Source organism: Morone saxatilis, unplaced genomic scaffold (genome assembly GCF_004916995.1).
Source record: "Morone saxatilis isolate NCDOM2014 unplaced genomic scaffold, NCSU_SB_2.0 Contig11, whole genome shotgun sequence".
Taxonomy (NCBI): Eukaryota; Metazoa; Chordata; class Actinopteri; family Moronidae; genus Morone; species Morone saxatilis.
This window is the reverse complement of record NW_023339663.1, coordinates 27,364,132-27,382,318: the sequence shown is the minus strand read 5'-3', so window position 1 is coordinate 27,382,318 and position 18,187 is coordinate 27,364,132. Positions and strand designations below refer to the sequence as shown.

The 18,187-nt window shown below is 39.8% G+C and overlaps 1 protein-coding gene across 1 annotated transcript in view; it reads right to left on the bottom strand.

Moving 5' to 3' along the window:
- Positions 1-18,187, bottom strand: part of si:ch211-186j3.6 (neural-cadherin) — a 275,078-nt gene that overhangs the window by 32,320 nt on the left and 224,571 nt on the right. The window contains exons 30-32 of the mRNA XM_035682213.1: positions 17,413-17,536; positions 12,639-12,819; positions 9,820-9,986 (exon numbers count right to left, since the gene is read on the bottom strand). Of these exons, the coding sequence (XP_035538106.1) occupies positions 9,820-9,986; positions 12,639-12,819; positions 17,413-17,536 (472 nt within the window). The remainder of the gene's footprint in view (positions 1-9,819; positions 9,987-12,638; positions 12,820-17,412; positions 17,537-18,187) is intronic.

Genomic DNA, 18,187 nt, shown 5'->3' with positions numbered 1-18,187 from the left:
CTATAAAGTGCATCGATGTGTCTGCATGTTTTATAGTAGACAGCAGACACATCGATCGACTTAGTAGATTGTCGTGCGATGTTATAGTAAAAAGAGAACAAGAAAACATACAACAAGACGAGCTATAAAAGACTGAGCAAAACAAACGATTTGCCTTTTTTTAAAACATTTTTTTTGCAGGTCTACAATTCATTAACAGTTATAAGTTTTGTTAACTACCTTTGCTTACCTTGTAAGTGCTTTGAATGATGATGGCAGATGTCTGACAGCTGAAAAATGATGCAGAAACTCTGGTATGAATTGTTCTGAAGGCTTGCAGGGGCGCGTCAGCAGGTGGCAAGAGAAGGCGTGGAAGTGAACGGAGTGGCAAGGTTGATGGCCAGCGGTGCGGAAGCGAGGGGAGAGGGGGTAGAGTGTGGAGTGGGAGCGATGGGATTAAGCAGTTGAGTATCGGCAGCAGGCGGGTGTAGTACAACTGCTTTTGAGTGTATAAGTGAGTCATGGTGTCGAACACTCCCTCTGTCTGTGTTGCTCATCGAGCCCGTCGCCTCGTGTGCGCGGGCTGGAACTGCTGTTTTTCTCATTAATTGGATTGAAGGATTTTTGTGTGGGTTGGTGGAATAGTGGAAGAAATAACAGAAGAGACTGATTTTGGAGTTTTTTCTGTGCACTTTAAATAAGAGTTATGTTGGTATTAATGATATTGCAGTAAAATACTGTTTTCAGTAGGTAAAGGAACGAGATATAGTGTTTTCTGTTTAAGTAAGGGTCTTCTCGGTAAAGGATCCTTCCTTAAGACATTAATAAATACAGAGTAGAAGCGTCCTAAGGGACAAGGTAAGCGGGGGTGAAGGGAAGCAACTGTAGCCGTGCAGGTGGCGGAGCGGAAGGGGCCGGGCGGATCAAGCCACTGTGAATGGAGCCTACTTGAACGGCCATTTGGCTCCAAGTATTAAGCGTATGCTCATTTGCCCAGGCCATGCATGCTTTTCGCAGATGATTTTCACATGCGGTTAGCGTGGTAGCGATGAAGGTGAGTTGTTGAGCCAAACCAGTGTTCGGTGGGAGTGGGAGGGCGGGTTTGCGAGAGTTGTAAGAGTGTTCTTGCTGTTGAGGGGTCGTTGGTGAGGCTATGGGTGTGCGAGCGAGTGGGGAGCGTTGAGGTGGGCAGTGGGAGGGGGCGAGACGGTCCAGCGATGGAGTAGAGGCAGTCGGGGGTGCTGAGGGGTACGTGACTAAGGCGCCGGGAAAGTTTAGAGCTGGTGGCCGTATACTACAATCCGGCGGATGGCGCGAGTAGTCCAAGAATGGATTGAATGTTTTCTTTTTTGACAAATGTGTTACCCCAATTATAATTCGACTAGATGGCTATAAACAACTCATGCTACAAAAGAACAACAGGTGTCCATACTTTTTTGATTTGACATTGAGATAAAAATAAATGTTTTAGATGTTCCAATGGCCACCGGTCTTCTGAAGCGCAAACATTCCCCTACTTAGCAACACAGGATCATTTATATCACCCCAGAATTTTTTTGATTTACATAAACTGCAATAATCCATATTTCCATATTAATGCAGGCTTCGGCAGTTGATCAGCAAAAACGTGCAAGCTAGCCACTTGGCCAAGCATGCCACTGGCATCGTGCTGTGCATGCTTAAGCACGGCGATGCAGCAAGCTGAACAGTGGGTAGAAGCATGACCTGTCCTGCTTCAACGTATACATGCACACTGTATTCTCATGTGTTACTGTGGCATAACTTGGCAGACACTAATAATAACAATTTTCTCATAAACCTTCAAAAAGCATCACTAATTTGGTAAACACAAAAACTGTCGAACAGATATGTTACGTAGAAGTTTCTTGTGGGTAATGAAGCAGAGTATCAGGTAAATGAAGTTCATAGGCGAGCGCCACAAACCAAATATGACACTTCGGCTTTTTGTTTTGGGACACATGGGAAGTGGTAGAGTCTGAACCTCGCCGAATCCAATCAATACATATCGACATGGAATGACCACTGAGGCGTAAATGGGAAAATGTGTGAATTGACCGAGTGCAAGTCTCAGGGTTAAGCTAAATGGGGATCTAGAAGAAAGAAAAGATTGATTACTTGGTTGGCAAAGATGGATCATAGGCCATATCGCAATAGCGTATCAACTCCCTGGAGTGTCAAACAGGAAATTATAAGTTGCATATAGTGCACTGAATTTCACAATGTGATGTCAAGTTAATCTCATACAACAAATATGACTACAAAATCACTAAAAAAGGTTCTAACACCCCCCCCCCACCCCAACAACACGTCATTCATGAAGTTCTATCATTTCACTGAGCCGTTGTTCTGGTTGAGCGTTTATTAAATTCATTTGTTGACTTGCAAACATGCCTGCTGTCAGTGCCGCCAAGACACACACACACACACACACACACACACACACACATCTTGTTGAGGAAAAGTGTCTTGTAAGGCAGTGATGTGGGGACAGCGAGGAAAGGGAGACACGGAGAGAAAGAAACAGAGAGAGAATATATGAATGAGAAGTGAGAATGAGGGGATAAAAAAAAAAACATTTTTCTCATGTTTACACAACAAGCTGTTGTCCTCCGCCCTCAGATCTTGAGATGAAAACGGTTCAATTTTGGCTTGGCTGTAATACTAACACACGTCTATCAAAGAGCAATATTAATTTAAAACAAATCCAGGAGGCTGCATGTGTGTGTGTGTCAGTGTGTGTGCATAAGAGAAAGTGAGAGAGAGCGTGAAAGGGGGTGAGAGAGAGAGAGACAGAGAGACAGAGAGAGAGAGAGTCCAAAGGCCGTTTTAAGAGGGATAGAGTGGTGGGAGGGTTGTCCTCATTTCAATTTCAAACTGTTTCCTCCAAGTGTCCCACTGAGCATAATTTTCTCCCCTCCATCTTCCTCTGCCACCGCTGCCACGTAAACAGAGGAGTGAGATGAGAAGGGCAGAGGGAGAGAGAGAAAGAAAGATGTGAGGAGAAAGGAGAAGTGGGTTGCTACCATTACGTTCCCACTCCTTACCGACATAATAAAGACAAGTTTTCGTGAGGAGAACTTTGTCAGAAAAAGACAAACCCACCAACTCACTCTGTACCTCTTTACTGATTCCCCCGTCTTCTTTTTGTTTCTTCCATTACTCTCTGCCACATCAAGCCATTCTCCTTCACCTATCATTCTACTTTCCATCCCTCCGTTGCTTCCTCTGCCCCTTAAAGCAGCTGGCTAAAGTGCTGAACGACTCTAAGGTTGTTTAGCTGGAGAACCGTGGCTCATTTCAAGGCTCTGTGATGAAGTATTAATTATATTTAGGATCCACTGGGGCAGTGCTTTTTAACCAGGCACACTTGCAGCCACCTGATTTTACCCCCAATTAAAGCTGAACGGAGCAGAGCAATTTGGCTCCTTCTTCGCTCCCTGGGCAGTGTGTGAGAGAATGTTTCAATGGTGTGTGTGTCATTGCAGGAGCGTCATACGCAAGGTGTGTATTGAAGGTGTGTGACTCCATTTTTGAGTAAACAGTCCCACCGCAGGGACAGTTGGCTCCCCCAGATGCTTCCTGTGACAGACTGCTCTCGATGCTGCAGCCTTTTGGAAGTGCAGGCGTGCACATGATGTGTTAATCTACCCTCTTCTCATTATTAAATAATAGTGTGCAAATGCAGATTATGTGTATATATGACTGGTGTACGCATCTGTCCTTTAGCTTAAATTATACTGGCAAATAAAACCAAACTCTATGCTCATTAGTAGCAATACTGTGGCTGGGAGGGTTACTTTAGAAATGTAATCCGATACAATTACTAATTACTAGTTAAAAAATGTAGTCAGTAAACTAATCCAAGTATCACAATATTAAAGTAATGTCAAAAATGTAAGAAAAAAAATCAATAAGATGATTTGTACATCTTCTATAAAACAACAGAACAATGTACAAGTAAGTAAAAAAATGTGTCCTCTGCTTAAAACTCAAAAGAAACTTTAAAAATAAAAAATAAAAATAACAACTTAAAATTAAGGAAATTGAGGCAGTAGCCTATTGATCATTTTCACAATAGGGAATGGGGAACTGTAAGATTTGCTACGGTGTCTCTAGATTCATAAAGTGTTGTAATGTGTGTGCACTGTGCGTGTGCATGGCAGTATAGCCTTTTTTCATTTTAAATGTATTTTAAATTTGAATTTTAAAATTGTAATCCTGGTAAAAATCGAAATTTTTACTACATATAACTGTAATCATATGTCTTTTTGTCTGTAACTGTAATGGATTACAGTTGCCTGTTTTTTGTATCCTGATTGGATAAGTCTATTACATATAATCACTTCAAATTCATACAAATGATACTCACTCTCCCCACCCATATTTTCCTACCTCTTGAGATCTGACCTGGTAGATAGAGATATTGATTTGACCTGAAGCATGACCACGTGTTTGTCAAATGAAGGTTTCCCATAATTTACGAATAATTTTCTCGGTTTCTAAGTCTTCTAGTAAAAACATTGCACTTTGGTGCCAATTATAGGAATTTTTAATCCAAGTACATAATTATTCATTTCCTTTAATAGTGGAAACTTTGTTCCTCATATCTTGTGAATTATGAATTATATGCTTGCCTATAAACAAATGGTTACATTATTTGAACACTCAGTTGACCTGCTGTGCACTGGCTAGTTTTATCATGTATGTCATTAAACATCTTTGTCATTCCCCGGTCAAGGTAATCTGTCTTGTAAAAAATAAATGAGCCAAAAAGAGTGAAACTAATGAAGCAGTAAAATAGCCTAGCCTGATTCCTAGCCCAGCTAGATTTTATTGACTTATTTCAATTAATTTCTAGTCATCAACACTAGCCAAGCAGCAGCCATGGCCTACCAAACTGTTGATAACATGCAACAGACGTGCACAAAACCAAACCTTTTACTTTTTTGTGTTCAAGATGGTGCAGTGTAGGCCTGCCTCTGTGTGTTGGCATGCATTGTTTAGTCTTGTTAGTTTGTTATTTCAGTGTTTTGCTACAGTATCTGGGGTTCTTCCACCAGAGAACATAGCATGAACATCAGGGATACAGCTCTTGTGGATTCATTTCTCACTTTTCTCACGTAATGCCTTCACCATCGGGCATGCAGTAAAATGCAGGAGGAGACAAACACACCGATGACAACATCATTCTACTTGACAGGACCAACCATTGCCTACATTCATTCACTAACTTCCTTTGTCTAAAAGTTCAAATATATGACTAATACTAATAACTTACCTCTACATTTTGAATTGTATCCTAATTCTTAATTCTGATCTTAACACAATTCTTATTCAGTGCATTACAGAATATGTATATATTCATTCAGCATCATTTGTATTTAGGTCAGCCCACCTGCCTGCAACCTTTCTTTCTTTTTAAAATTTCAGTTAAGAGATCCCCTTCATTTTCTACACTGACTTTGAAAAGCTCCAAGTAAAGGCATGCAAACCTTTTTTTGACTTGTACTCTGAAATTAGAAAGTCATGGATACAAATCAAAGAACAGCCGTTTATTATTATTATTAAGATTATTATTTACTTTGGGTTTTTTTTTCAGTTTCCAAACTTGGCCTGTGAAGATGAGAGATCACCAGGTTGAATGATGACAATAAGTACTGATGTTTCTATATTATTCACCTGTTTATTAGCACTGCTCTTGCTGTCCACATCTGTCAGAGAGCACACAGTGGGAAGTTGAAATGTACACAGTAACGACTGGAATAATAGCTTGAAATGGTTAATGCTCAGTGAGGTGTTGGTACTGCAGTAAATGTTTCACTAACAGTGCACAAATTGAATTATGATAAAACCAAATGAATATATTTTGGCTTTCAATGATGAAGTACAAAATGTAAGTAGAGAGGACACTATGTTGTCATTTCAAATTCAATTAATTTTAACAAGCACATGGCTAAGCTGGGGGAATCTGGTTTTGGTACAGTGTACAGCAGCTGTACAACAGCACGGTCCCATCAACATCACGCGCAGACAGGAATCACATAGCCAATAGTTTAAGGTCCATACTGGAGTGCATTGCACTGCAATTTAAAGTGCCTCTATAGGTGAAATCTGAAAGGTGAAATCTGAAGTGATTTAATGTTCTCTTCTTACAGTTCATGTTCTTTGGTATAGAGATTTCACCGTTGGTAGTGGGGTGGATGACTTGTTGGTCAATCTGAACTGTTGTACATTACGAGACAGTATGTTCCCAGTACTAAGACAATGCCCCTTAGTTGGTAGCAGGGTTGCTAGGGTGCGTATTACACTAAGTACACTAAGTAGAAACTATATAATAAGGCCTGGTCTGACATCAGTTAGGCTGTGATTTGAGAATGCTATTGTAACAGTTTTATGTTTTAAAGTTAAGTTTCCAGTTTTAAACTGGACAAAATCACAAATAGCAAAAGAGTAACTTCAACATTGCCATTGTTGTTGGTTTTTCCCTTTTCTGAACAGTACCATTTAAGATTTGTTCATGTTTTGTTTCTGGTGTAAGTAGACAGGACAAAACAACAACAAACAGACAAATTAGAGGTAAAATGAACAGCCTGAAGAAGGTGTTGAGCCACCCCCTTGTCATAGGTACCGCAGTTGTCTTGAGCTCGACTGGAGGGATGAACACCATTCTTTTAAAAGATATTCTGTCATTTGGTATTTTGATGAATGTCTAACTCTTCTGTCAGAAATTTCCAACAGGTGTCTAGGTGGGTTAGATTTGGTGACTGTAAGGCCATAGTATACTGATTGACATCACTGTGCCCTGTATGGAAGTATCTAAAAGCAGGTAGAACTTTTATTATACCTAACATTGTGTTCTCTTACAGTGTGAATGCATTACATACTAAAAATATGGTCAGAATTATTATGTAAATGCAACACAGCTAATGTGTCATGTGGCTACATTGCAGTGGCTCTGTGGCTACTGACAGTAAAGAAATGAGTGACTTCATTTTCCATGATGGATGTCTGCCTGCTAAAGGAAAGCTCTTGATTCTGAGTGACTGACACTAAAACCTGATGTTTTGAGACTGATGAAAAAAGTTCTGCTGTCATGGGCAAGTCATCCACAGGAAGAAAGAAATATAAGATCTAAGACACAATAACATAGCCATCAAATATGGTTTATGATCACTTATTATAATGTGACCAAAGATCCACTCATCGTCTGAGGCACCTCCACTCAAGAATAGGAAATGTGATTGAAAACCATGAAAACCTTTGACCTTATCATTTTGTTACATACACAGCTCCCAAAGGTTTACAATGAACTTAACAATGTTTGAATAGTTTGGAGTGGAGTTGTTCTTTGGCATCAATGGACATTTTGGAGCTTTTGAGCTGATCCTAGCACATTTACATTGATTTTAATTAATGTGCACCGTTGCCTATAAATCAACAATTAGTCAAAGCAAACTAAACAACTTACTAACTATTTGTAGCATTAAAGTGAAGCAAAATTCCCTCATTTAGGATAATTTTGCATGTATCCATTCTTGCGAGAAGATTTTCTCCTCATAAGGACTGTAACAGCAGGACGTACAAACGCACACAAAATACAATCAGTAATCTGGGAGGGTGGGGGGAGTGGTTTAGAACAAAGAAATGTAATATATTTCACTAACCATGCTGTTGGAATGCAAGTCACACACAAACAGCAGAAACAAAGAGCTCCTCACATTGTGAGTTTGCAGCCAGCCAAGAGTAACGCATACTAATTCCTCCCTCTGATTAAAAGCAAACAGAACTATTACTTTGAAAAACATAATCCTGGAAGGCAACATGGTTATATTTCTACCACAGAACATTGCATGGTTTCCAATGTTTCACTGAGGATAGGGGAGGTTAACTTCATGAGATTACACACATTTTCATGCTGTCTGCACCCAGGAATAAATGCACTATTTATGGTGGATAAATGATGTGAACCCGCTCCCTGTGTGGCTGTGCTGAGGGAGCAGTGTGACATTTAAGAGGGAATGTAGGAATGGGTGAATAGGAAGGAGAGACAGATGGATGACAGCCGGGGATCAGAGGAGAGGTTGTGCCGTAACTGCAGCTGTGGTATGGATAATCATCATCATTTTAGACAGGGATGTTTGATCAATACCTGTGGTCGCAGTGTGGAATGAGAAAAACAGCAAGTGGGGAGGACTGGGAAGGTACTGCATGCTTGCAGAGAGTAAGTCAAGGGTAGGAAGGATGAAAAAACAAAACAGAGCGAGGCTGGCAAATAAACAAATATGAGAGAGCAATTCAAGTGTGAGGAGAGCAACCACAGAAAAAGAAGAGTGGGACGAATGAAGCCTTCAAGACAAATAACCAAATAATATATTAAATGTATTCAATCCAGGCAGTGTGCTTTAAACTTCAATCTAAATACTTTTTACTGCTAATATATAAGCACCACTATTTTCTTCAGCTATATAGACAACCGGCTGTATAAAAAGCCTGACATCACTTTGGGAGCATACTGGGAGAATATATCTGCTCTGTGCAGTAAACACAGCCAGCCATGTTTAAGCTTTGCTTACCAAAGATTGGGGGGAAACGGCTAGCCTGGAACTGTTCTAGCACCAGATGTCCACAGCTGCGTCGTGTTCTTGGTTTCGCTATGGCATCAAATCACAATCCATAAGTTGATTAATAATAGGCATTCATGTACATTCAAGGTAAATTTCTTGCTTCAAAATACGAGCTGGCTCATGTAAAACAGCTTGAACTGTAAGGAAAGTGGCCACGTGAGAACGCTCTGAACATAATCTGGTTTTAACTGTTTTGTGGGAGCTACTCATTGCTGTGGGTTCTTGATAGTCCAGTTATTTCGGCACAGAATAGAACCATGAGAATAGAGCCAGCTAATGTTGGGAGAAACAACACGGAGTTGCAAAGACGCTGTTAATGACGGGTGTTTGAAAAAACATGAATGAAATAGTATAGCCTCAGTGCTAATGTAAGCAAGATAAGTTTCCAGCATTGGTTGGCTTTTAAGATTCAGCTCACCACTGCCCATGGGTAATTCCCACTGAGAGAGTTAATGTTTTAGATGCTGTTTCCACAAATATCTCCAAATAATGAGTTATCATCTCTTTCGGAAATGGAGAAAATATGTAAAATTTTACTGTAGTTGTTTATCACAGCAGTGTAAATGTCCTTACAGAGAAAGTGAAGTAGAACTCGAATTTCAGGTTTGACTTTAACAGACAGACATAAATCTGATAGCTATTTTCTTATCTCTCTCCACAGAAATAAAGAACTTTTGCACTTTACTTCTACTACTAATGTTGAACTTATTCATTTCAAGGGTTATTTGAGACATTCCACAATGCAGAATAAATAGATGAAACCGAGTCAGCTTCAATACCTTGACAGGAACATTTGGGGGAAATTATCTGTAACTTGTTCAGGTTGCTGTTGTTTACCAATTGCTCTTTTTTTCCTGTTTAAACCTGACCTGCTGATAGTTACAAGACAATCAACAGAATCACTACATATTGTGAGTGCAGTTTATGATTGAACAAAATAACCTGCTTTACTTTGTGGGATGTAAGCCACAGGAACATTCACTAGGTTATATTTTTAGAATTGTGCAAATGTACTAGATTGGTGTTTGTACACAATCACATTTCTACTATGAAGAATTCTGTAAATGGAGGAGACTGGTTTTCACACAATCTTTCATCACAGTTACCCTCTCACCGCGCAACCACAACACAACACACATACACACACACACACACACACCACACACACACACACACACACACACAGCAGTCTTACCTCGAGTCGTATGTATTCAATCTGCTCCTTTGAGATCAGATATAGGATGGTGCTGCTGTGTTTACGAGTTCTAACCAGGACTTGAACCCATGTCCTCCGGGCCGGGAGCGGGGACGCCAGCTGGTAGTGCACGTGACTGTGCCCATCAAAGGAATACTCTGGGACCTCTGGTGTTGGTACACACACATAAGTCAGTCAGATAGTGATATGATTGAGAATAAACACAATTAAAGTTTTAAATATAACACATTATATTTTATTCAATTAGAAGACACTTCTCTCCAGAGGGAAGTGACCTCAAGTAACTTCAACTAATTCAGTTTCACAAGTCCCTAAATTCCCCCCATATGCAGAGAGCTGGTGGCAGGACAGAATATGCAAAGACACAAGATAGAATATGTATGGGTGGTTTAGCTTGGGTTATGCTTGGTTCTTCTTTCTTGCACCCATGTTCCCAGAAGTGGATTTTGTGCATGCCAGGCAGACTAAACCAAGCACACCTAAAATGTTTTCAAAGCCATTCTTCCATCTCATAGCATATGCAAGTTAAATTTTCTTTTCCGTCTATCGCTTCCACACCTCTCTCTCCTTGTCTCTCTTCCATGTAACTTTGACAAAGTTGAGTGGTTCATGAGATCCTGTTTGACGGCAATGTCAAATTGCACATTTTTTGGTTTCTTCTGAGCATGCAGTATGCAACTGATCAGCCGGGTCTTCTCAAAACTCCATCTTGTTTGTTTTTTCTGCAAGCTGTGTTTATCAAGGCCACAGAGCTTTCTGTGTGGGATACGAAATCATATTAACACTACCAATTTTACACTACCTTATTCATAGATAGGTTGCTCAGTATAGAAGTGGCATAGAGCATAGTTCAGTAGAGTGTGGTGAACTAAACTTGCAGAAATGTGGATATTTATTAAATCACTGGTTGAATGTTCCAAGCAACAGTGAGAATATTCTCTTTCCTTACTGCTACTTAGATCTGTTATAGACACACTTTCTTCCTGACATTACCATGCATCTAGGGGAAGTGAAGATAAAGACAGATCAAATGAGTATTACATTCACTGAGCAGCCAGCAATGTGCTTTAGATGGTAACGTAATGTCAAAAATGGGCTGCAGGATAATCTGGGTGAGTAAGTCTGCATACAGACTGATTTTTCTTGTCTTAGGCTCTGCCAGATCGGATGCTTTATATGGGCTCCCAGATAAATCACACAAACACAGTCCGTGTGTGAGAATTGTGATAAAAAGTACACATCACTTTTTCTTTTTCGAAAGACTACAATGACTGTCAAAATCATCTATGTGTCCCTAGTTAGTCATTGACTGCTGAGATTGAATCATGAATGAAGAGTGATTCATACACATTCCTTCCTTTATTAAGTCATTCACTTAATTATTTGTTGAAAGATTGTCTATCTGCCCCATACTGAATGTTTGAGGGCATGGCAACATCCACAGATGGGAATCACTGAGACTGCAACAGTTTGAGACCAACAACTCTAAATAATGACAGTGCCTTCTCTAAGTACAATTAAACTGTTAAAGAAAGGGATTTTTTAAAGATGATGTAATGGTCCCAAAATAGATATCCTTTCGTAAAATGTTGACCTAATATTGATTTTATGAGCTAACACCCTCACACATTCAATACTAACACATTTGAGAGGGTCCTGTCAGGGTGTGGCACCATGTGGTACAAGACAAGAACTAAATAAGACTGTAAAGCCTGGCAAAGAGTGGGGGTGATGAGGATCATTAAAGACCCCAATCTCAGTCCAACAACAGTCTCTTCTAACTGCTGCAGTCAGGCAAACGCCTCCACAGCCATAAGGCCAACATGGAGAGGCTACCAAGGAGCTGCTTTCTTCAGGCCATAAGTATCCTTAATGTGGATGCTGCCAAGGGCCTGCAGGCTGTGCTCCACGAGAATTACACAGCGGCAATAAAGAACCGCCTAAGGTTCTTGACCTATATATACATACACTCTATTCATGAATTTAGAAATAGAGTAAATCTCACCTGCATACAGGAAGCAGATGGCATTATAAAGGTTTGAAATGCATGGAACAGCAGTATGTGATGACATAAGTAATTAACCCTGGTTGGTAAGTCTGTAGTCCTCTCTCAGAGTTTTATTCTCTTTTACAGTTTAGGTTACACTTTATATTCAAAATAAATTAACGTCAGCAAGATTTAATGCAGCCTTGAAGAATGAAACTTGCAAATAAAAAAAAAGGTTTACACGCTCAGCATATGGATGATGTTGTTTTGTTGTTGGTGGTACAATCACACACAAAGTGTCTTCCTTAAATGCATAACCGCATCTGTATGGCTCAAACAACTAGACGAGTTGCAGTTTACATCCATGTCTGTCTAGATATAATATATGTGGTGAATACTTGGAAGGAATTTTTCTTTTTAGCTAAATGGAAGTTATCACTATATTGATGATACATATGATTCCAGTTAATATATATTTCACATTTAAAGGACAACTAAAGATGGATTCTTGAGGAGCATAGCTTTATTAAATGTGGTGCTTTCATTTCCTCATGGAATTTTTGGATGCAACATTTTGTAGGTGAAAATCTCACACACACTTAAATAATGGCTAAAAACCTATTTTGAGGTGACAATGACCTTTGACCACTAAATTCTAATCAGTTCATCCTCAAGTCCTCAAGAAGAAACTCCTGAAGGCGTTCCTAAGATATCGCGTTCACAATAATGGGACGGACAGTTGGACAACCCGAAAACATAATGTCTCTGGCAATGGCTGTTGCCAGTGGGGGCATGAAGAAAACTGGCCTACCCTCTTCACACTGGTGTCCTGTGTATCCCGGCACACACTGGCAGCTGAAGGAGCCCCACTCGCCGTGACAGCGACCACGGTGGCCGCAGGACGGATAGCCCATGTTGACACAGCTGCTATCGGTGGTCAGGCAGCCTGGAGAGCTGGACTGTGAGTCGGCCGGGGAGCCCAAATCATACAGCTGAATGAGGAAGATAGAGAAAAAGAGATGGAGCAGTAACAATGTAAAGAAGATCAGAGGTGGAAGAAGGAGATATAAGGAGAGATATGAAGGGAACAGAAGAGAGATGAGCAAGAGGAGATGAACAAGAAGAGAGAAACAATGTAAGAGAACAGCATTAAACAGGAAAGACAAAGCAAAGAAAAATTGGCAGAGAGATGACAAAAGCTGACAAAAAGGAGACAGAAGACAAAAAGGCAAGGTGACAGCAGAGTAAGAGGATTGGGGAAGACACCGGACAGATAGGCAGGGGGTAAGTAGCCAGAGGGGTAGTCAGAGTTTGAAAAGAAGAAAATAAAGTAAAACCGAGCAAAAATAAAATAATTCAGTAAGGGAAACTTTCAAATGTGTTGAAGGACATGAGCTCAGGGTACTCTGTGGCCTTCTCTTCTTTTCTGCTCTCGTTTTTTCCTCTGACTCGCTCTTCCCACAGTGATGAAACCAAATCTGGACCAATCTTCTAACGGACAAACAGCATGGCACACTGCACAAAAAGCTGAAAGGACGGGGGAACCTTGGACGCCTAAGTTTGTGTCCCTCACAAAAGCGATGCCATGAAAGACTTTAATATGTTCGATCTCCTCTCTGCCTAACCCAAACTTTATGGCTTCTGTTGGTGCTGCTGCGAGGACGTACAGAAATGCAGCATATCGTAAAAACTGACAGTAAGTCATGCCGCCAGGGAGCTGCTGATTGGTTCTGACCTCTACCAAAGAGGCATCTCATTGGTTGCTGACCTTTAAAAGCTGCAGCTTCTCTGTTAGCTGGGTTTGGACCTTTGATTGCTAAGAACTGCAAGGCAGATATTAGCAATCAATGACTGAAAGACACATTGAGGTGTCTGCAATTTATTTGACTGTACATCTGTGTCACTGAAATGTGTGTAGGTGTGTCTGAGCGAAACATGTGGATTGATATATGAGTTGAATGCAAAAATACACCTGCTTCTGCTTAAAATTATAAATTGTGGCTTCAGCTGAGAAGACTGTCACACCCCCACACAGAGACACTGTGGGATGCCCTGTTTGCCAAGATTAATTTCAGGTGTTGGGTATAAAAATGTCTCAGCCCAGAGGAAGGGAAAAAAATAATAATTCTAGACAAAAACACAAGGTATAAAGCTGTGTGCTGTGCAGCTTGGTAGGTTTCACCAAAAATATCTGATCCTCTCAGCACCTTGTGTGTCACACTGAAAGAACACAAAAATTCAGTGTCAGATTAAACCGCTTTGGAAATGCAGATGATAAGTGCTGGGCCACCACGAGCCGCCAGAAACGCATTAGTGCTCCTTGGCATTATGTACTACAAGGGCAAAAGTCTGTGGACAACTTTATACCGTTCTGTGATTGATGAACCTCCATTCCCAAACCATGGAACCTTTCTTTAGACATTTGCTTTCACAAGAGGATTATTGCGGTTGGATGTTGATATGGGCAATGAGGTCTGGCTCACTGTCTGTGTTTTAGTTTAATATAAGATAAAATTAGATAGACCTTATTGAGCCCACACTGTTACAGCAGCTTCTGATAAAACATAGCAGATAGAAAAAAAGAAATACACAATAAATAACAAAATAAAGTAGAAAACTAAAGATAAAGGAATAAATAGAATTAGGATTTGCAAAATTAGGAACCGTACTATGCCAAAACCCTTCTCTGCCTTTGATTGGCTAGTAGTCATACCTTCATATGGGTTTGTCACTCATTTGTAATTTTGCCATGACATTAGAATGGTGTTTTTCTGAAATTGACTCCAACATGGTCTACCAAATGAATACAATGTAACATCTACACAATGATTTTCGTGAAACATACAGGCAGCAGATTCTGTCTCAAATTTATGCTGGTAGTATGCATGTGGGGCAATATACAATACAACAATATTGTCTGTTACAAGTCAAACTTTTTGCTGAGAAACACTGTAAATCCAACTTCAACTCAAAGTTACTAGCATTCAAAAAGACCATTAGGCCAACCCCTGTATCTGCAAACTTCCATACTTAAAAATTGAGTGACAGTTGTGTCAAAACCACAGGAAAACTTAAAGCAGTAATGTTAGACTGAGAGCTGAAGGGAGACAGACAAGCAGAATAATGTCAGAACAAGGATGAAAAGTTAAAAACAGACGATGGTGAATGACAGCCAGAGGGGGAGAGACCCAACTCTAGAATAGAAATGTAATTATAAAAATCTAAAAAATCTCTTCCTGCCCCTTTTCCTGGACATAGCCTCATGTTCGCACCTGCCTTCAGTCCAGTCTAGTATTCTCTCTTCATCTACACACGCACACACACCTCATACTGTTTCCATACAGCCACGTATGACACTTCAATAAGTTTAATGGGGGGTGACATGGTCCTCACATGCTGTATCTCTCTCTGGCTCCAAAACAGAAACAATGTATAAAATACAGACACAAATGCCCAATGAAAAGCACACATAAAACACACACAGGATCTAATCATAGGATCAAGCTTTACAATATACACAGACACAGAAAAGTAAAATCACAAACAAACATGGAGACGTGTACAGAGGAAACATACAGAGCATTCAGTTATAGCAAGTGTGTCTATCAATGTCAACTACCTTTATCACAGCACAGCAACAAGTGAAACAGATGATGTTGCTATAGCAACAAATGTGACACATTAGCACATTTTGTGATAATAAGAACACCACCACCAAATGAAAAAAGTCATACAATGCAGGAGCATGTCCATCAACATTATTAATCATCAGTACGCCTACTGTTGCTTGCTCTTTGGAGATTTATTATCCTCATGTCCACCCACACGCATCATGCAGATTTCTCTCATTAGGACATAACGTTTGTGCAGCCTCCCGCTACGTCTCCAACTAAGGTAGACCACAACTACAAGCCTTTAGCATTGCAGCAGGAGAAAACTAATTTCTATTTATATTCCCGCTTTTAAGATTCAACATCTTAATAGAGCTTTAAACTACTACTGAATGGATACATATAAATTTTGCTTATGGAGTAATAAGACTCTAACAGCCACACTCACTGCCCCTAGAGGTCCTCCTGTGCTTGGTTTAGTTGTGTTCTGGCATCAAATATCTACCTCTCACTATACATCACACTCATGCATACATACACTTGCACCACTGACTTTACTGATAAACACACCTCATCTTATCTGTAGTTTGTTTTTTGGTTGCGCTCATTCTGATCTGTTAAAGAAAATTACTTATAATTTGCCATTATGCTGCGTCTCCTTGTTTTTGTCATGGCTCCAGAGCCCGGTCGTGACAGTAACAAAAACATAACAATTTTTATTCAGGTATTATACAGTAATGAATACATTCCTATGAATATTATATTCAATTTCTTCCAATAGATCCTCCTTAGTTCACAGTTAACCTAAGTCAGATTGAATATGTAAGTCAGTTTAGTGAAAATTGGTCACATTATTTCAGTTGTGTAACACTGAAAACAAACCAATGTGTTTGTACATTAGATAATTTCGATAGATAGATCGATAGATCGATAGATAGATAGATAGGTAGATAGATAGATAGGTAGATAGATAGGTAGATAGATAAGGTAAAAAGCATCAGGGCATCCCCACCTATGTTTTTTTATTTCAAAATAAGAGCATGCATTTAGACAAGATTCTGCACTACATTTGAAGAACTAGCTTCAAGAAAAGACTCCAGCAAGATCGGTTGCTACAGTAGCAACAGTTGCTCATTTATCTTATCCAATTTGAAGAAGGCACTGCGGCTGTTCAATGCGGCTGCAAGCATGGTAGCAAAACTATTAAAGTTTCTGATACCTCCTACGAAAGTGTCACAGATGATGAGAATTCCTGCTCCCCTCCCACTTGCCTTCTTTGTATAGAGAATGCAAAAATACCTTGGTCTCCTATATGATTTTTTATTATGAGGGAACCCACATCTTACTGTCTGTCTGAATCAGTGGGAATACAGTGCAAAAAGACCCTGAAGTTTATGTCTAAATACCAGTTATGTCTAAATACCAGTTATGTCAGGCAAGACTCGATAGTTCTGGACTGTCAGGGGCAAAATTTCTCACTTAGTCAGAGGTTTATTTGATGCCAAGCTAAAAAAATGGCAGCAGAAAATACAATTTTAACCAAAATTTCAGGCTTTAAAAAGCAGTGGGGTCAAAAAAGGCCTTACCTGAGGCCTGTGTTCATAGAGAAATTATGTGGGTTTTGTTGGGGTTGGGCTCGGATTGTCATGGTTGAGTATGGAGTCCTTGACTTTTTAACTCCAACAGAGCAGTAGAAGGTTACTTGAAAGTCTTGACTTGAAGTCAGATTGGGCTGGAGTGGAAAGGTTCATATTCCATTTCACCCTTAGGGTGCACGTGTGTAATATTTGAAAGCTTTGAGTTTACAGTTAAAAGTGTAAAAAAACCTCTTACATGGCACAGGGGTACTGTGAATGTTGAAACCTGTTATTAATCCATTTATCAGCTAGAGTACAGGAGTGAGTTTGAGTTTGCTGGCATGCTGGCATGCTAATGATTGTGTGTTTGTGTACAGGTGTGTGTTATTTGGGTTACCTTGCTGTCCACGATGAGGTTGCGGATGCAGCCGGTGAAGTGTTTGTGCTGGAGCTGAGGGTAGATGTAGGGAATGTCCTCATTCACACCGCCGAGCTGGAGCACGTGGCTCATGTTGAGGTGTCTAAAATATAGAGGCATATATACACACATATTCTAATCAGGGCTCATAGTACACATAATACATGCATTGCCATAATTGCCGAAAATCACAAGCATCAATCATTGCTTCAGCTTTTAACTAGATTATTCTAGCCTTTTAAAATTTAACATCAATCAAACATGTCAGCCACAAAATCGTAGGGGACAACATAACATTATCACCAAATTTCATCTGAAATTTTCAATCAAGTTTTTGTGGCAAATGCATTAACAAAAAATTGCCTATGTAAACATTCAGCAGACGTGTAGGAAGTATTAGCATTAATTTGGAGTTGTTTTCTGGCCAAAAGATTACAGTTGTGTGCTGTAAATCCAAAACAACAAGCTAAAAGTCAACAACTCCCTCCATAGACCTGAGGGGAACTGCACTACTGTGAAAAACATCCCCTTACATATTACACATAGTCATTTGATCCTTTGTTAATCTAAAAATTGATTATTGTAACTTTAGGGTGAAGACCACATTTAAAGGTGATACATAAGATGGTGCAATTAACAGTATATATGAGCCAATGTCCAAAAAGTGTGGCAAATGTCTATTCACTTTGTATTAGCAAGACTACTTCTTGTTATTCTTTTACAAGTATATAGCATGAATATTTCATGATTGTAT